Source organism: Apostichopus japonicus, chromosome 15 (genome assembly GCF_037975245.1).
Source record: "Apostichopus japonicus isolate 1M-3 chromosome 15, ASM3797524v1, whole genome shotgun sequence".
NCBI lineage: Eukaryota > Metazoa > Echinodermata > Holothuroidea > Aspidochirotida > Stichopodidae > Apostichopus > Apostichopus japonicus.
In genome coordinates, this window is record NC_092575.1 from 8,249,440 (window position 1) to 8,267,534 (window position 18,095).

The 18,095-nt window shown below is 37.1% G+C and overlaps 1 protein-coding gene across 4 annotated transcripts; it reads right to left on the reverse strand.

Annotated features, from left to right (window-relative positions):
* Positions 1-2,296: 2,296 nt before the first annotated feature.
* On the reverse strand, positions 2,297-15,391 carry LOC139981521 (uncharacterized). 4 transcript variants are annotated; one of them, XM_071993965.1, is made up of 4 exons: positions 15,353-15,391; positions 8,811-9,816; positions 5,398-7,428; positions 2,297-4,658 (listed from the first exon to the last, which is right to left on the reverse strand). In XM_071993965.1, exons 1-4 carry the CDS (start codon positions 15,374-15,376, stop codon positions 4,594-4,596), a joined length of 3,126 nt encoding a protein of 1,041 aa, XP_071850066.1. In that variant the 5' UTR covers positions 15,377-15,391; the 3' UTR covers positions 2,297-4,593. The 4 variants fall into 4 exon arrangements, with proteins under 4 accessions (XP_071850066.1, XP_071850065.1, XP_071850068.1 ...); XM_071993964.1 differs by lacking the exon at positions 15,353-15,391 and adding an exon at positions 14,763-15,125; XM_071993967.1 differs by lacking the exon at positions 15,353-15,391 and adding an exon at positions 14,876-15,123.
* Positions 15,392-18,095: the final 2,704 nt, after the last annotated feature.

Below are 18,095 nucleotides of genomic sequence, written 5' to 3' on the forward strand. Positions count from 1 at the left end.
AAAAAAAACAAAGGCATTTTTATGTTTTATCATTATTGACAGTATAGTGATAAATTCTATTCCAATCAAAAAGCAATAATTTTTGCAAGCATTTTCAAAGAAATAAAAAGAAAGGAACTTGCCTTTTTTCTTCAATATAGTTTTTATAAAGGCTGGATTTCTTGCAAAGAGACAATAAACTTTGGAAGTTGTTTCACTGAATACAAGAAACAGAATTCATGTAAAAATTTGAGAGAAAAAATGAATATTAAATTTGCTTCGTATCTAAATTCATTTTTGTATCAAACAATTTCAAAGGAAGTAGAACACACTTTAACTTCTGAGCATTTTTGGGTTCAAACACTTGCAAGAAACTGACCACAAAAACTTGAATTTGGTTGATATCAATCAAATGTTAACAGAGAAGACCAATGCTTGTAATTTGCACTGAGGCTTGCAAATTGTTGGCTTATGTATCTGGCAAATAAAATGGGGCAGTATTCTTAAATCGCACTTTACCATACCTAAATGAAAGTCGTATGACATGCTAACTTTTAACATAAAATCATAATTAAAAATGAATGTGCACCTCTGTTCAGATAACATCACTTGTAAAGATTTGCTGTATCAAGAGTCACATAGGAAATCAAAACTTTTTTTTTACAATTTTAATGTCATAGTAACACAAACATGTAAATATCAGTAAACACCATAATTTGCAGGATAGAGCTGATACCCAAGAATCTGTGACGAGACATTACACAACAAGCTTATCCATTAAGATGAACAAAATTTTACATTTCACGCAACAGAACAAGCTACAAAGATGTATTATATATTCCCTGGGAGTGGTTTGCTATCCAGAGCACATACATGTTCCCACTGTAAACAAATTAAATCAGAACGGAAGCAGAACACCACTAAATTGTTGGCCAACAGCTTCAAAGCCAAACCTAGCATATTAACATCTATACATACAAACCACAGTTTAGGTATCTTTCTGTTGGAAAAATACTTTGCTTAAGTATTTCAATTCTCATATCTGGGGATTCATTTTCCTTGTTTTTCCCTGTTTTTCTTAAAAACAATGCATACTCAAATTACAACTGAGTTCTCATGTTTATCAGTTAAGAGATATTCACATTACAAGGATATTCAGGGCATGCTGTTTGACTAAGCTACTTTCAATAGTTTGTTCTTTTACAATATTCTTTTAATAGCAATTTATAGGTGCATTTAGAGAGCTGCTCAATCTGAATACTGCATAAACTGAATTACACGAGCAGAAGAACCACAATTCACATGAGGAAAGCAGGTATCAAATTGCCAAAAAACTTGATCAAAACATATTCTCCAATGTAACTGTGCATTGCAACCCATCATACAGCTACTGGCCTTCTACATAGAGTCTGTGTATTACTATGATTAACACAATATTTCAGATTCTCTTCATTGATGGTATGCCTATCCAGTGACATCATATAACAACAAATCATAATTGATATCCATCCTTCTGCTGAGATCATTTTGTGTACCACCATCAGACCAATATCAATGGCCTCCCTGGCTACAATTGTTAGCCATTGTGATGTAACACTATCTTTCAAAATGCAACAGTTTGTGGTTGCACCATTGCAACATACTGAAGACTGGGGCATGAAGGATTGTTATAATGCTGTTTATGTTTATTACAGAACACATATTGGGGTTATTAAAGAAATAGTAAGTTTCAATACATTGATCTACAACAGACAGGGTTATGCATAGGCTGAATGTAACACCTGCTCATCCAACAACAAATTACCCTGCTTGTAAAAAAAAAAAAATTAAGAAAAATAACAAAGGCAATGATTCAAACCAAATTACCACAAAACTAAAACAGAAAACTACTTGAAATAAGATGGGAAACGGGTCTACTTAATAGATATCAAATTGTTATTGCCAGCACCTGCTATGCTTGAAGATGGGATATCAACAACCTTCCAAATGTTAATACAAAGCTTGCTAAAAGAAGTGAAAGTAACGCTGTATATATTGCCTGCTGCCGGTAGAGATAATATTGGCAGAGGTAGGTAATTTACCATCAATAACTCATCACATAGAACTGTAATAAACTAACTATGGGATTGCCTTGAACCCAACGTTTGTACTGTATGGTACAAGATAAGACCATTAAATGTGCTTGTGATATCAAACTAGCACTCTTCACTATGGTATTCCTTTAAAAGCAATCATGCCAGGAATTCAATTCACCTCATCACACCTAAGACATTTATTTTTAGTTAAAACTTCTCACAGGACTGATTTTAAGAAGTGAAGGCACCATTTCATCTCAATTATCTCCCAAAACTGACAAAAATAATCTTACCATCGCATCAACTGTCTGAAATCATAATCACTCTACGAAAAAAGGAAGCTTTAGAATGAGTAGAATAAGTCAAATTTACTTTAAAATGTTTCCTAAAAAAACACCACAAACTATTTTCATCGCAACAAGGACTTGAAATGTTTTATTTAGGTTGCATTTCTGGAAAGCTTGAGAGGTTTGTCACTCACATAAAAGCATATACCAGTACATTGAATTTAAAATGATGCAATCTGCAAAATCTAATATTTACTGCCATTCTGGATTTTGTCTGCTTAATATAGCGTCGAATGTAGGTCTAACAGTTCAGCTGACGTATCTATACAGCTTGGAAACATACTGAATTGTCATTTTGAATATGTTTGGATATGTGCACAAATGTGGACATGTACACATTCAATAATGTACACCTTGTCCATCCAAGTTATGTTATCAATTTCAGATTCCAAATTTATAGCAACAATCTGTCTCATCTCCTTAAGTATCATTAACTTCATGAATTGTCATCATAGGCAGAGTTTTATGACCTTCAAGGTTCATAAATAGTATTACACAAAAATAGATTGTAAGTTATGAGTGATTACATATTGAATGCAAATCATCTTCTCAGATTTGCTATTCAAATCCCACCTTTTGGGGAAATCTTGAGTAAAATGTCTGTGACTTGTTAGCTTCTTAAAGAAATGAATCTTGTGCAATCAAATTGCTAGACACTAGTTATATATTGGAGTTTCTGAATCTGGAAACTCTTTGTGAATAATTTAAACTAACTGATCATCAGACCTGTACAATGATTCAGCCATCTTTTTGCAATATTTGATGTTCAGAGTTAAAGCACCATCTAAAATTTCCTCCCAAGAAAATAGCAAGCAAATTGAGAAGGGTACGAAATTTGTTTGATAGAAACTCTAATAACACCAAGAACCCAATGTAGAGCTTCAAGTTTACTCAAATATTACAAAATTCACCAAAGAGATATCACCCTTGAGAGCATTAATGAGAGTATGATCGACACTGAGTAGGTTAAGATAGAATAAGTTATTTTTAGCATCATCTTTCAGATCATTAATGAGAGTGTGATGGACACTGAGTAGGCTTGGTGAATTAAGATAGAATAATTAATACTAGCATCATCTTTTACATCATTAGTGAGAGTATGATGGACACTGAGTAGGTTAAAATAGAATAATTAATGCTAGCATCATCTTTCAGAGCATTAATGAGAGTATGATGGACACTGAATTGGCTTGGTTTTAATTAAGATAGAATAAGTTATTCTAGCATCATCTTTCAAATCATTAGTGAGAGTATGATGGACACTGAGTAGGTTAAAATAGAATAAGTTATTCTAGCATCATCTTTCAGAGCATTAATGAGAGTATGATGGACACTGATTACTCTTGGTTTTAATTAAGATAGAATAAGTTATTCTAGCATCATCCTTCAGATCATTAATGAGAATATGATGGACACAGAGTAGGCTTGGTGAATTTTTCAAGCAGGGATAAATTGATTTACACACATAAACATATGTTCAGAGACAATGCTCAACTAAGCAGTGAAAGGGAGGCCATATACCTACTGATAAATATTACTTTACCAGAACTCCTATTGATTACATATCATACTGAAACTTACTGAAGTGTCATGAAGAATTAGCATATTAATTTCACATTTTTCATATTGCTTTGACTTGAAGAAGTGTAAGCATATTGTGTGCGATAAACAAACATATTGCTTTGATATTAGATATGTAATCTGAACACAAACCTCACCAAGCATCAGTATGCATAGAACAGTAGGTTTACATTGCAGATAATTGTACTTCTACATTCATACTAGTAAGGAATCAATACTGACATATGCAGAGCCATACACATCTGAACAGTGTACAATTCATACACTAGATAATGGTACTGCAATGAATTGATCCATCAGTAGCACCACCTTTTAAGGTCTTACAAACACCATGTATTAAAGGTTTCATTGTGTCAATGAGGGTAGGGTACATTAATTTGAAAGACAAGATTAAAGCCAAAACTTAACAACTTCCACATAGTTTCAAAAAAAAATGTTTGTAGCAAGTTTAAACCAATAAAAAAAAAAAATGTTGTTATAAGCCTTGAAAATAAAAACAAACTGTTGAATGGTAATCAAACCTTGATAACCGAGCAATAGCAATTAAACTGACTCTACGTTGAAAAAGCAAAATGAGATTAAGAATGAATCAAAGCAGTCATGGAGGTGGTTCATTCAGAGACAATGAAGACACTGTCTGGGTCATCCTGACTTTGCTTCATAGTGGCTTCCCAATCTGAAAGACAAATGGCAAAAAATCTGATATGTAGCAAAACATTCAAATCTGAAAAAATAGAAGTGATATTGTACGCATTATGCAGAACTTTAAAGAACTTCTATGACGTTTACAACAGGGTTGTACAGGAAATAAAAGGTGGTGAAATAATGGGCAGGACTTAACGAGAAACAACATCCATGTAATAATAGACATACGTGGGAATGTTGGGAAATAATGTAAAATAATGTTTACTTTAGTTCTCCAATCTAGTATAAACCTTCTTTGCATTCCAGCATGATACTGTAGGTACAGTAGGCAGACGTTCTACACTGCAGCTACATGAAAGCTGTGCCGCAAACATCAATTCACTTTAAAAGTTCTGAAATTTTAAACAATTTCACTAAGTCACATTTCACCAGTCCATCTCCTGCTTTCCAGAAAAAAGTATAACATACCATCGACACTGGAAGTTTAATTTAGTTTTTGACATATAAAATGTTCCTTTCAATCTAAGCTGTCACAATTGAATTTAACAATTAACCTTCCTGTCACTCCAACAATGCAGTGGTAGTGATGGAGTTTAGTAGTTCAATATTAAAGCCATTGAACATTTTGGAGGGTGGAATTACAAAAAGAATATTTTAAGGACATACAAATGACAAGGTGGTAATGTACTTGTTTTTGCAGCAAGGAGCTAAGGGAAAACAAGGAAAGGGTGGTTTACCTATCCTTTAAGGGATTAAGGAAGCACTCTTACCTTTGAGTAGCATCTCTGTTACTTCACTGAGGTTAAACATCTTTGTTTTCAAGCTAGTACTGCTTATATCAAGTTTTAACTTCTTACTTGACAACAGCTTTATCTCCACAGTATTATCTGCAACTAAATCTCTTTCTGTCATGTCTTGTCCTTGCTTTGAATTGGCAACATGTCCCTGGTCTAATGCATGATTCCCGCTTTTGTTTGCTGCCTGTATCGTCTGTGCTTCGTCTGTTTCCGGATAATCGTTGATCAATGCACCTTGAACCACAACAGCAGTTGGCAGCTTAGTTTCTTTGCTTCTAGTGAATGACTCAGGTCGTCCGTATTCATCTAAGTCCAATATGCCATCCTCACTCACAATTAAGCTCCCAAACCAAATTGGGTTACTAAGAAGAACACCAGAATTTGAAGGCAGTGATTGGCCACTGGTAGTACCCGCTTCAAGTTTTTCTCTCTCTGTGTGAGCCACTTTGACTTTGCAGACTGTCTCAACATCAAGAGTGGTACCTGCCTTTTGATTATGCAGAGATAAATTCAAGTTGTAACTTTCAGCTTTTGTTTGGCCAAACTCTATAGTTCCTATTTTACCATCCTTTCCACATACATCCTGTGAACTAGACTTAACAGTATCTTTACCAGATAAATTGAATCCTTCTATTGTACTCTTCTCATTCTTCTGCACAGTCCTTATACTCTGGTCATCCCTTGTTGATGCTGTAGTTGTTGTTGTTGTATCATGAGTGGTACCCAGACTTTGCTTCACCCGTCCAGCATATGAGATTTTAGTGCATTCAAGGTTTAGGTATTGCACAGATTTTGCGTGATGCTCTGAAGATCCTTGCCTCTTATTAGTACTGGAAGCTACATAAGAGGTCAAATTTGGAAAATTAAGATCAAACTTTCGAGTGGGACTGACTTCTAAATTCATAGCTGCAGATATGGAACTAGACGGGGGGACGTTGGTGGTCAATTCCTTTGATTCTTGTTGGCTAACAGTTCTATCAACTGTGTCACTTTTAAGATCACCGATGGAATTGATTTTTGGTTTGCTATTGCTTTGACTACTCAATGGTGCTGTAATTCCCTCAAGATTATTAGACGGCTCCTTCTCTTCTTCTTCCTTCATTAATTGCACGTGGCCAGTCCCTTGGATGCTAGCTTTTAACCGGCTGGCGTATGACAACCCTCCTTGTTTCTTTTGTTCACAATTGTTCTCATCGCTCTCCAGAGAATCTCTTCTAGAGGATGCTGTTGTGGTGGTTGTTGTAGTACTGACTTGTTCTTCTGCCTCATTCGTTCCCAGTCTCCTCCGACTGTTTGTATATTTACACATTTCTTTAGGAAGGCTACTAGACTTTCTCAAGTCCCAGGCAGAGTCTTTGCTTCGAGCAAAGTTAGAGTTAGGTGAATCATCCATATAAAAGTTTTTGGAAAAAGATCGCGGAAAACCAAAGTGACTAGCACCTTTCTCTTTGCGTCTGGATTTTCGATATTTGACAATGTTAAAGCCCCCGTGTTCTTCATCATTTTCGCCAGGGTCTGACATAGCGGCTCTACAGTCTGCTTCGCTTTCATCCTTGCCATAGTTGGTTGCATCATCTATAGCTCTATCTATAGCTCTCCGACGCAGTGATGCAAACACATCTTCTTCTAGCTCCTCCTCCTGCTGCTGCTCTTCATTTTCTTCATCTTTTGTGAGCTGCCTCAATCCTCCTATTTCATTTTCAGGAGCTGACCATTTCCTTCCTTCTGAAGATGTTTCCTCGTTTCCTTTTTTCTTTCTTGCTACAGGTTTGTTATTCTTAACAGGTTCAACTGCTTTGGTTCTATTACCTTTATTATCTTTTGAGTGTTTTGCTTTTTGCCCTGGGAAGACTTTGCCATCATTTTCACCAGAGAGATTTTCTCGCTCAGAGCTGGACTCTGCTGATGTCTTTCTCTTGGTATTGGTGTCTGCTGATGAGGGTGCAGTCAGATCATTAGGAGATCTGGCTTCTTCTCCTTCAGTGGTGCTTTCAGTGCCATTGTCTAAGATGGGGAAAAAAAGGTTCATACATCAATTTATAGTGCCACTAAAATACCATCTCAAGATGACCACAAAAAGTCCACATAATGAAGAAATCTTTGCTGAAAACTACTGTTCTTTCATGTTAAGGCCAGCCTAACAACTGAAAACACTTTTGGCAATGTTGATGCTGAAGTGACTTTTGCAAAGTGACTTGCAATATCTATCATGGGTACAGTGAATAATTATCCAGTATCATATAGCAAAATGCTTATCAACAAAACAGGGTCAAATCAGGGAGTTGTTACATAACAACTCCCTGGTCAAATAGCAAGAAGAACATCATGCATAAATGTGTGAACTAGTGTAACCTTTATTAACCAAACTTGAGATATTGCTGCTCATAACAATGCCCTCTTGCACATCATGGAAGCTAATACGCAACTTCCATACCATTATTTCCTAAGAGGAAGGTTTTCAAGAGGTTTTAGTTGAGCTACGCTTTGAACAGAAGTGACCCATGGTCACTTATCACACTTTCACATTACTTCAAACATGTACAGTAACCTGTTCCAAGCTTGCCCAACATCCAGTAAGAAACAAGAATGGCAATTGGATTAATAGTAATGCCTTGCCAAATTTTTAATGAGAACATTCAACAGTGACACGGCACACAGGATTTTAAGTGTTGATCATCACAAGATTTGCAATGTCCTAGCAATAACACGGACATAACTATCAAGTTCATTCATGCTTTACATAAGACATGTGTGTTTCCAAGATTTGCAGATTTTGACATCTGTTTACCTTAAATGACCTTTGACCCTCACAGCAAGTGATAGGAAACTTGTACTCAGGAAGTTAATTCAGAGTTAAATATCAGTTTAACAAGGTTTAGAGAGTCTGATCTATTTTGACCTCAAATGACCTTTGACCTGCAATATCAACAAGGTTCGTAATCTCACTACTGTCGACAAGGAATCAAAACACAAGCTGCAACTGATAGAATGCATCCACTACATTGGAATATACTCCAAATGCATCCATTGAGAAACAGACATTTGCTTGTGAGCAGACAAACAATCTTGATCAATTTCTGCTATCGATGGGTAATACTAGAACTGGCTATCATACCTAGGACAAGTGTGACTCTTCTCGTAGCCAACCCTTGAAAGTGAAGATTACAAATAGGGTGCAAAAACTGCCCAAGAGATACAGTACTTATTAGACTAAAAACATGCTTCAGTACTTATATTCTCTTTTACCTTACCCAAGTGTGTTTGTTTGTTGAGACAGGTAGGAAAGGAATAAAGCAAAAGTAACAAAATGGAAGATGAAATTGATTAAAAATAAGTCCCTTCTAAGCAGGAGTGGCAATAAGACATCATAAATGCTGGCGGCATACCTTGTTTAGTTTTTTTCTTCTTTTTTCTCTTCTTCTTTCTCGTACCATCACCAACACTGGAGTCATCCCTTGTCACTTTATTTGAAGATGTCTCATGCAAGCTGCGGCAGGAACCATAGTTTGTTTGGAAACCATTATCAAAATGAAAAGATGGGCCTGTCGGAGACACTGCTGGACTGCTATGAGCATACACATCCTCTAGCTCACGTTCTTTCTGTTGTGCTCCATGCCTCTTCAATGGCGATTTATTCCCCCTATCAGTTCTGAGCTGACCTAAGATAGGTGTGGCAGCATTGACCTCAAATTCTGTAACCTGGCTAGAATTGATGAGTTCAGGAGCAGGGCAGTTTTTGACGTCGGTACTTTTGGGTTTAAGTATAAGTGATGCAGACTTCTTCAATAGAATTTCAGGATGAATTGGACCAACATCTTCTGTACTCACTTTTGTTTCTGAATTATGTTTATTTGCTTTCTCTCTAAGCATATTAGTTTTCCCTTTCATTACATTGTTTGTTGTTTCCTTAGTTTTTGTCAGAGGACCAAACTGTATTCCATCATCAACCTCTTGTTGACCCTTTTGGCCAGCAACTCCACTGGCCTTACTCTCAGACATGGTGCTATCCGGTTTAGGTGCGTCTTCATCCACAATATATCTTTTCTGTGATTCAGAAAATTGACCTTTTGGCACATTGTTAGTTATGGTGTTTACTGCACCTAGGTCTGTTTCATGAGCCTGCGAAGCACTGTCATCTTTTTCATCTGTTTTCAACGTCATTGCTGGTGTAATTTGAGTGGACCCCAAATGTGGCGACAAGTTGTGGTTTCTATCTTTTGATCCAAACCCTTTTTCGTTTTTTTCTGGTGCGTCAAACGTACCATAAACTCTGACATTATGAAAGACGTCCGATATGAGGTTTTGCCCAGCCTGTAGGTCAGCTCTTAGAGTTTCTAGGTCCACAGTAGATCTTTCTGAAAGTTCACGTGCTCTTTCTTTGATTTCATCCACCTTTGATAGAGAAAATAAGAGAAACATTTTTTGCAGGTAAACTCCAATGTGCTGGCTACAATGCTATTTTAATGAAAGTAGTGGCCTTACCTGAATTTGAGGTAAAGTTATTTCATTGATACATATAGTTATCTATCACATAATTAAGGAATTAATAATAATAATAATAATAAATTATAACTAATAAATAATTATCAAATCTATTTGGTCTTCATTTCGAACTTCCAAAAAAGAAGTGTAAAGACCTTCCAAAGACAATCAAAACAACTGTAAAAATGTTTCCTAGGAGTCTAGAACAGCAGACTAGCAACACTTAGAATATTTTTGCAATAATCTGAATATGATATTTTCACACCATTTTTACCAAATGTTGAAGAAACACTTTCAAGCAAATTGCATACATGTAGATTACACCAAACTGAGTTTCACAAAACTTCAAAATAATTTTGATTCACAAAGATCAAAATTTCAAAACCATATATCTCAAATTATGTTCAGTAGAAAAAATGTCAAAGGGCTAATGATGCATTGCAAATTTCTCATTGTCTCTTCATGACATGTTTTACCAGCAAAGCAGGACACTAGTCTTAATACCACTCCATGGTTCTTGTACTGACAAAGGTGAATCCACTTGCAAAGTGTGAAGTTCTTCCAAGATTTGCTTTTTAAATTAGGCTTCAAGAGTTCACAATATTTCAGATTTTAACCTCTGTTGGCCTAAAATGAACTCTGACCATGTATTCACTAGATTCCTCTAAACACTATGGTGGATATACATAAAGTTCAAACACCAGGTACTTTTCCTGAGTTTATTCAGGTTTCACAGATAAGGCATCACACATACAAACACATGTTGTGTTAAGCCCCACCACTCATTAATATTCATGATGGAACCAAAAACAATAGGGCACATCTTCACATCATGGGGCATCTACCTACCAAGTATGACATTGTTTCAACTTGCGTTTGTTGAGATATATTGTTTACAAGCTAGCCATCACATACACACTTTCATACACACATGCCAGCACAAATTCAAAGATTACCAATGTCAAAGGTAGCTTTCAATCCTAAAGTTGCCTAATTCTGTGTTTGTTTACACCTTCTACCCAATAGAAATCAGCCCAATTATGCAAAAATAAGAACAGTTCATATGTTGGCCATTGGGCTGTAATGGGATTGTCATTTGAGCAACTTAGAGGCATGTTGCTGTTCAAAACATGGAATTCAGAAAGGTAGTTTTTTTAATTGTAACAGCATCCAAGTACTTTTCTGGTAAAGTTTCCTTATTTTCATGTCATAGTACTTGAAGGAAAAGTACAGTAGTGACAAAAAATTGTTTTCCTCATTTATAACATGACTGTTCCCAGACATGACTTTTAAACTAGATTATTTCCCAAACGAAGTAAGGTTTTTCTTATCTGTTTGGGGTGTTGTTCTTCACAAAGATCTGTCATATAAGCTACAGATGATGGTTGGGTTTGCGTCTTCTTCAATTGTTTTCTTAGTCAGTCACCCCATACCGATTGAAATTCCAGAGAGTGTGATACAGTAAGTTTTATCCTCCTTGTTTTATAGGAGATTAGTGTATGTCAGATGATTGGCTAGTTCATCCCATTTCTCAAAATTTGAGGTATTTATTGGCTACATGCCAGTGCAAAATTAATGTCGCTGTGGTATTGATTCAATGAAATTGCAAGTGGGAATTTGATTTTTAGCCAGTAAATTTTTATGCACTGGTTAGTTTTAGCAATTGGCTAAACTTGTGAAATTTTAGACATACGAAAATGAATTGAACTTTTCAACTCTCTAATCCTTTGTGTTACCCATCCCCCTTCTGTAGCCTATGCTAGGCCTACTAAACTACTGTAGACTAGGCCTAGTGTAGGTCAAGTCATGTCTAGCCTACAGTAAGGCAAGTGCACAGTACTGGGAATGGCTATTTTTTTCTGTAAAAATCTCCTTGGATTTGTGATCCAACTCCATTCAAAAATGAATGGTTTTGGAAGATAATGATGGCAGAAGCTGCAAAACACAATTCACAAAAATTTGTCAATGTCACATGTCAAACAAGAAACTGATACACCATTTCTTGTGATTAAAATGGCACTTCCAGTTCAAACACAAGTAGTCAATAACTGACAAAATGACTGAACGTCGGTGAAATAACATACTGTTGGTGACTCAAGTTGTTGACTCACTCAATTCACATCAGTTTGTGAATTGCAACTTGACCTTTTAAAGTATTCATGACGTTCAGATGAATGGTATGACAAAGCTGAACATCTGCCTGTTGTTTGAACTAGGCGAATTATGCAAGTAACAATATTGCTTCAAAAGACCCTGGCACAATTTACACTTGCAGTAAACAATGCATGATAGTGTGTATTAGAGGCTCTACAAGGACCTGCTGTGCCAGTTCTTTCTTAATCTTGTGTATTATTGTTATTAGGTTTTTCAACATAGCATTATCCACGGTTAACGTGTACCACTTTGACTCCTTCACTTGAAGTCTGAGGTTTCTGATTGCAAACAAAAAATAAGCTAACAGAAAAGTTAGCAGTGGCTTAACAATGGCTGCAGAAAATGGATGATTGTACCTACAGTATATCTATAGCCTTTCAGTGTCTTTTATTGATTATCATTAAAAACCTGCTGATATAACTGTGTAAATACATGTATGATTTCCTACAGAAGCTTCACATACAGTATATTCACTGTATTGCACTTTGCATTATTGTTTCTTTTCTTTTGTTTTAGCTAATTTCTATTTGACATTCCTGAACAGACTTTTACAAACATAAACCAAGTTATAGAACAGTTCTATTAAATAAAGTTTCCATTATAATTAATCACTGGTGGTTGGAATGGTTGACAAAGTTAGAGATATTTGAAGTCATTTCTTCACTTTGATATGTAAATTGTTTTTCTGCCACGGAATAATTTATCCAGTATTGCATAGCAAAATTTGATGCAAAATGGGCAAATCACTATACATGTGCGAACATGTTATAGGTATAGTGGTGTTTGTTGCCCAGTAACAATAGTATTTGATAAGAGACAAAAATCAGACTTCAAAACTTCTACACAAAATTTGAACTCCGAGTACTATGTAGTACACCGCAAAGGTAAATAAAGGAAAATAGATGCATGATATTGAGAAAAGTGCACTGTACGTGCATTTGTAATCTCTCTCCCCTACAAAATGGGTGATAAATATTTTTGAGACATTAAACATTCAATGTTACAGCACTTGACTGACGACTGGACTTTAAACTTGGCCTCAAAGCCTTGACCCCAGGGACTTGAGACTTGATTCAAATGACTTATTGAAAGCACTGATATTACACGTTTCAGTCTGAAAACAATAACCTAATCATATAACACTTCTTTATCACAGTTAGAACACCATGACTTAGTGTGGTCATTATTATATAGGCTAAGCACTTTCACCCAAATGCACTGGCCACACAACTAGAGAAATTTCACACATTCCTCTGTGACTCCATCATCAAAACAGGAAAAAAATGCAGTTACAGGGAGTGTAATACTTTCATGGCTAGTAAAAAGCAACCTTAGTTTATATTCCTAGCCTAGGCCTACAGTAGGATAAAGATAAAGCTTTGATCTATAGATGGTAACTTTGGTCACATCGTTCTCATATTGTTGTGTATAGTTGGTAAACACTTCACCAATCGGATTATCTAAGTACCCATGAATGGTACCCATGTACCCAACGTACCCATGCCTAGGTCTGATTCGTGTCTTGTCTAGCAAGTGGTCCCTATTTCCTTCAAGTTCAACCTGTGAGTGTGAGTTTATGCTTAGATTGAGATATATGAATTAAACCTTAGAATGTAAAAAACTGCAACCAGAGGGAAGAAACCATAAAGACCACTTTGATAGTTTTTGGCAGGCATTTAAAACTAAGAGAACATTAAAATTAAAATTAAAAAAAAAATTAAAATTGCTACAATAATGATTTATATGTGAAAGGGATATATGCCACATTTCCCCACCTACACGATTTGCCTTGTTCTCATTGTGTGCCGGTGAATAAGTCCTTTGTTGATATCTTTTGCCAAATTGTAGCATGGTGGGCTCATAATTGACGCACTTAAGGATTTGATCAACGATGTCTATCAAGGAAAAATCCAAATCACTCAACTGTTTATGTGTTTCATATGTGTAGTTCCTCAGAAATGTTATGATCTCAAAATATTTAAGGTTCTGTGCTTATGCACCGTACAATTGAGCAGAATTTGACCACAAAATGTCTACCGTGTCAAGTTCTTTCATACCCCTAGGCCTAGGCCTAAATTGACACATTTGGCGATAAGCTAACTGTAGTGTAGGCCTTAGTATACATCCACTGACTTTAGATGCTTTTTGCTATGCTCTGAGCATCTAAGCTAAGGTCCCAGAATGTAGTGTTATCATATTGAGGTAATGTTGGTTATTTTTTGGGTCTAAGATTCCCAAATGCCCAAAAAATGTGCAGACCTGGGGGGAGGGTGTTAAAAGCTTAAAATACACCATAATTTGGTCAGCAAATAGCTGAAATGGATTCAAACTGACTGCAAAAAGTTTCGGTGGCCTGCTGTATCGTTGCTAGTATTAATTAAAGGTACTTAATTACTAGGGTGCGTCAATTATGAAGCCTTTACTATACAAGTGATCAGAATTGGGACCAATTACTTAGCTTACGCTAAGTTAGTTTGCACATAAATTTTAAGAGTAAATTAAAGTCTAACGTTTCTTGTGTTTGTATTGTTGGACCTGGCCTAGACTAGGCCTTAACCTGTGTGGTTTGACCTTGTGCTTAACCTAACACTACGACTACCAGACTACAGTAGCCTACGCTAGGCCTAGGCTAACCCTAGACGAGGTCCTAGGCTACAACACAGTTGACACAAACAGCCGAAACCGTTTGTTCATATTCCCACTTTTGTCTTGCCCAAATGAGGTGGAATAGAGCTATCGTAAATCTGCAAGAACTTCTCGGTGTCGTCTTCTTTCAGTGCTAATGCTAACGTTAGAGATACTGACAAAAGCTCACTTTCTTTGCAAGTTTGATTGTTGTCACCGCCAGCAAACTCGCTGGCCATGATCATTTACCACTCATTCTTGTGCAAATTACACCATACCAAATACGTTATGTTACACACTTAATGTAGTGCAACGGTGTATGGTTTGAATATGCGCGTACATATGTCCAATATGTACTGCGTACGGTACATCATGTATGCCAACAGCGATTTTGTGTGCCTAGCTAGCCTAACCAGTACCAAATTTCGTAGCGTATGTGTGTAAATTCATATGCATGGCATGTAGGCTATACATATACATGTCACTACAAATTTCTGTAGTTGTTATGGTCGAACACGCATGCGTAGAACTTGACGACGAAAACCTAAGTTGACGGAAAGCTGCTCAAATTTGTACCGGTTGCACAAACTTAGAGAAATCCACCTCAAATGAAGCACGAACAAACGGCCTGACGGTTCCGACAAATGAATGTGCCCAGGCCACATACCGTTTCGCTGATAAGGATGAGCATTGCAAATGAAAGGTCACGTGAATGGAATGTTACCAGACGTCCAACAATATTATGCTGATCCAAATCAATCCCCTTTCTCAACCACCGCCCCCCCCCCCCTCCTCCCCCAAACTGTAGCCTACCTTTACTCTGCAGTTGTGCCGTTGATAATAAAACAGAGAGTTCCGCAGCTTATTACCCTAAGCGTAAGGTGATCATGAATATTAAAGGGGTTGTGCTGGGTTCAGTTGATGGCTTAAAATTATCTGCATCTTCAGGTCCAAACTACATCTCAAAGCATTTTGTTATAGTGAAGAATCGTATTTATCTCAATTGTTGACATTCTGACATTGCATCTGGCAACTACATGAAAGTGAAAATGTCATTATGGCAATTGTTCTCAAGACTGAGAAATTAACAACCAAGCAAAAGTTCCAATGTATACTCACATCTAAAGAGTATAAATCAGCAAGAATGTTATAATAGGAATTAGCAGAGCTTTTGAATAACCTCTGGCATGATGACTGCGTATATAGACGGTGCATCAACTTTGATCCACTTACTGAAGTTCGAGGGTTGAGTCAGTTAACTGCAGTGGCGTAGCTAGGATTTTTTGAGTGGGGGGCCATGGGGGGGCTGTTCTTTCTTGTGGGGGGGCCGGGTTACTATCTGAGCGGAGCGCCACCTTGGTTGGCGCGGAGCGTACAGAGAAAATTTGAGATTTCAGCACCCCCCAGATCGCAGGAGATGGCACCTGTGAGGCAAAATAGCAACCAAAAAGATGTGCAACTTTGGTGACAGAAATGCAAAAAAAAAATTTTTCTCTTTCATGCTGACTGGCCTTGCCAACTCAGCCAGACTTTTAACTTGAGTGAAGTTGGCATCAAAGGCGTACGGGACCATTTCAGTTTGGGGGGCAGAACTTTTTGTGCCCGAAAGTCCCGTAACACTATCTAAGCGGAGCGCCACCATCGGTTGGCGCGTAGCGAACAAGAAAATTTTTGGCACACAATGCCTCTCAGATTGCCGGAAACGGCACTTCTGAGGCCTTGCAAGTTGCATCTAAACATTCTTTATTTTATAATCTCACGTTTTAGAAATTTACAGTTCCCCAAAAATTTGGTAAATTAGAAGAAGAAAAAATGGTAACATCACTTTAAAGGGGGAAAATGGGACAGTATATTTTTTAAGCTGCTATATTTAGTTACCTTATTTATTATTTTAACACAGTACTCAGCTACCTCCAGAAAAAACATTGTTCAACGACACGTAGGCGGGATAATGTTGCTGTGTCGGGTGAGACTGCAATTTGTCTCACAAAAAAGTATAAAATATAACAAAGAATATGATAAACCTGTACTTCTAGGCTTGTAGACACTCCCCCCCCCCACCATCCATGAAAAAGAAAATGTTTCTTTTATACACTCATGTCGGGGATATCCAGGTCAAGGGCGGCGGAAGCACTTTTAATCTGGGGGGGGGGGGCACCGACATCAAAGGGCACTTTGCAGAAATTCGATTAGAATGATGCAGCGTTATATTCAGTACCCTTTATAACTCTTATTGTATTATCTTATTTGTGTATACACATCACTCCATCAACGTCCCCCCCCCACCCCCTCAAGGAAAATATGCATACTAGCACTGCAATATCCAATGCGCAAATTGGGAAACAAGGAACAAGTTTTCTTTTGAGACAAAATGAGGTGAAATCATGCTAGTTGCTAACGTAGGAATCTTCCGAATTAGTTTTAGTTTTTTTCTTGTTAATATCTTAACAAATTTTTTCCATTCGAAAATGCTTTGAGTTTGACTCACAGAAATTCGTTAAAAGTCACGGGCTTAGCCAGGATTTGCAAAGTTGTATGCACGGCTATCTGAGCGGAGCGCCACCATCGGTTGGCGCGGAGCGTACTTTAAGAAAATTTTTGGTTTTACAAACCCCTCAGACGGCCGGAAACGGCCTTTCCTGAGTGTTCATTCTGGTTCCCTGGCCTCTTGCTAACTTGAGGCACCTCAATTTTTATGTAGAAAAAAGGCACATTTCTAACCTGAGGAAAAGTGGGGGAGGGGCACGTGCCCCCTTTTTCCCCCCGGTTCCACCGCCCTTGGTTCAGGTATACACTTTACTAGTTAGAAGAAAAAAAATTGATCGTGCAAAAAGCGTGGTAGCCCAGATGAACTGCGCTTACGGTGGTGTTACACGGAAATATTCGGGCATCATGATGCTAAATAAAGAAAATCATGGAATTGTCGGGCAAAAATTTGAAAAAGATTCGGGCAAGCTACTGCATATTTATATATATATATATATATATATATATATATATATATACATATATATATATATATATATATATATATATATATATATATACATATACATATACATATACATATATATATATATATTTCCAGAGGACAAGAAATTCGGGCAAAAGTCCTGAAAAATTCGGGCAGCCTAAGAGGAGAAAATTTTTTTTTTTTCTCCTCTTAGGCTGCCCGAATTTTTCAGGACTTTTGCCCGAATTTCTTGTCCTCTGGAAATTTAGGGGGCTGTCTGCCCCCCCCCCCTGCACCCCCGCCTCGTACGCCTATGTTTGGCATCATTTGTTGTTTCAAGGTGTCAAGGCCTTTCTCCCAACTCAAACCCCTGTGGGCTACCGGTAGGTTTGCAGGAAATGCCCACATGTGGACTTAAATAGCATTAGAGGAAGGGGATGGAAGACTAACACGCATC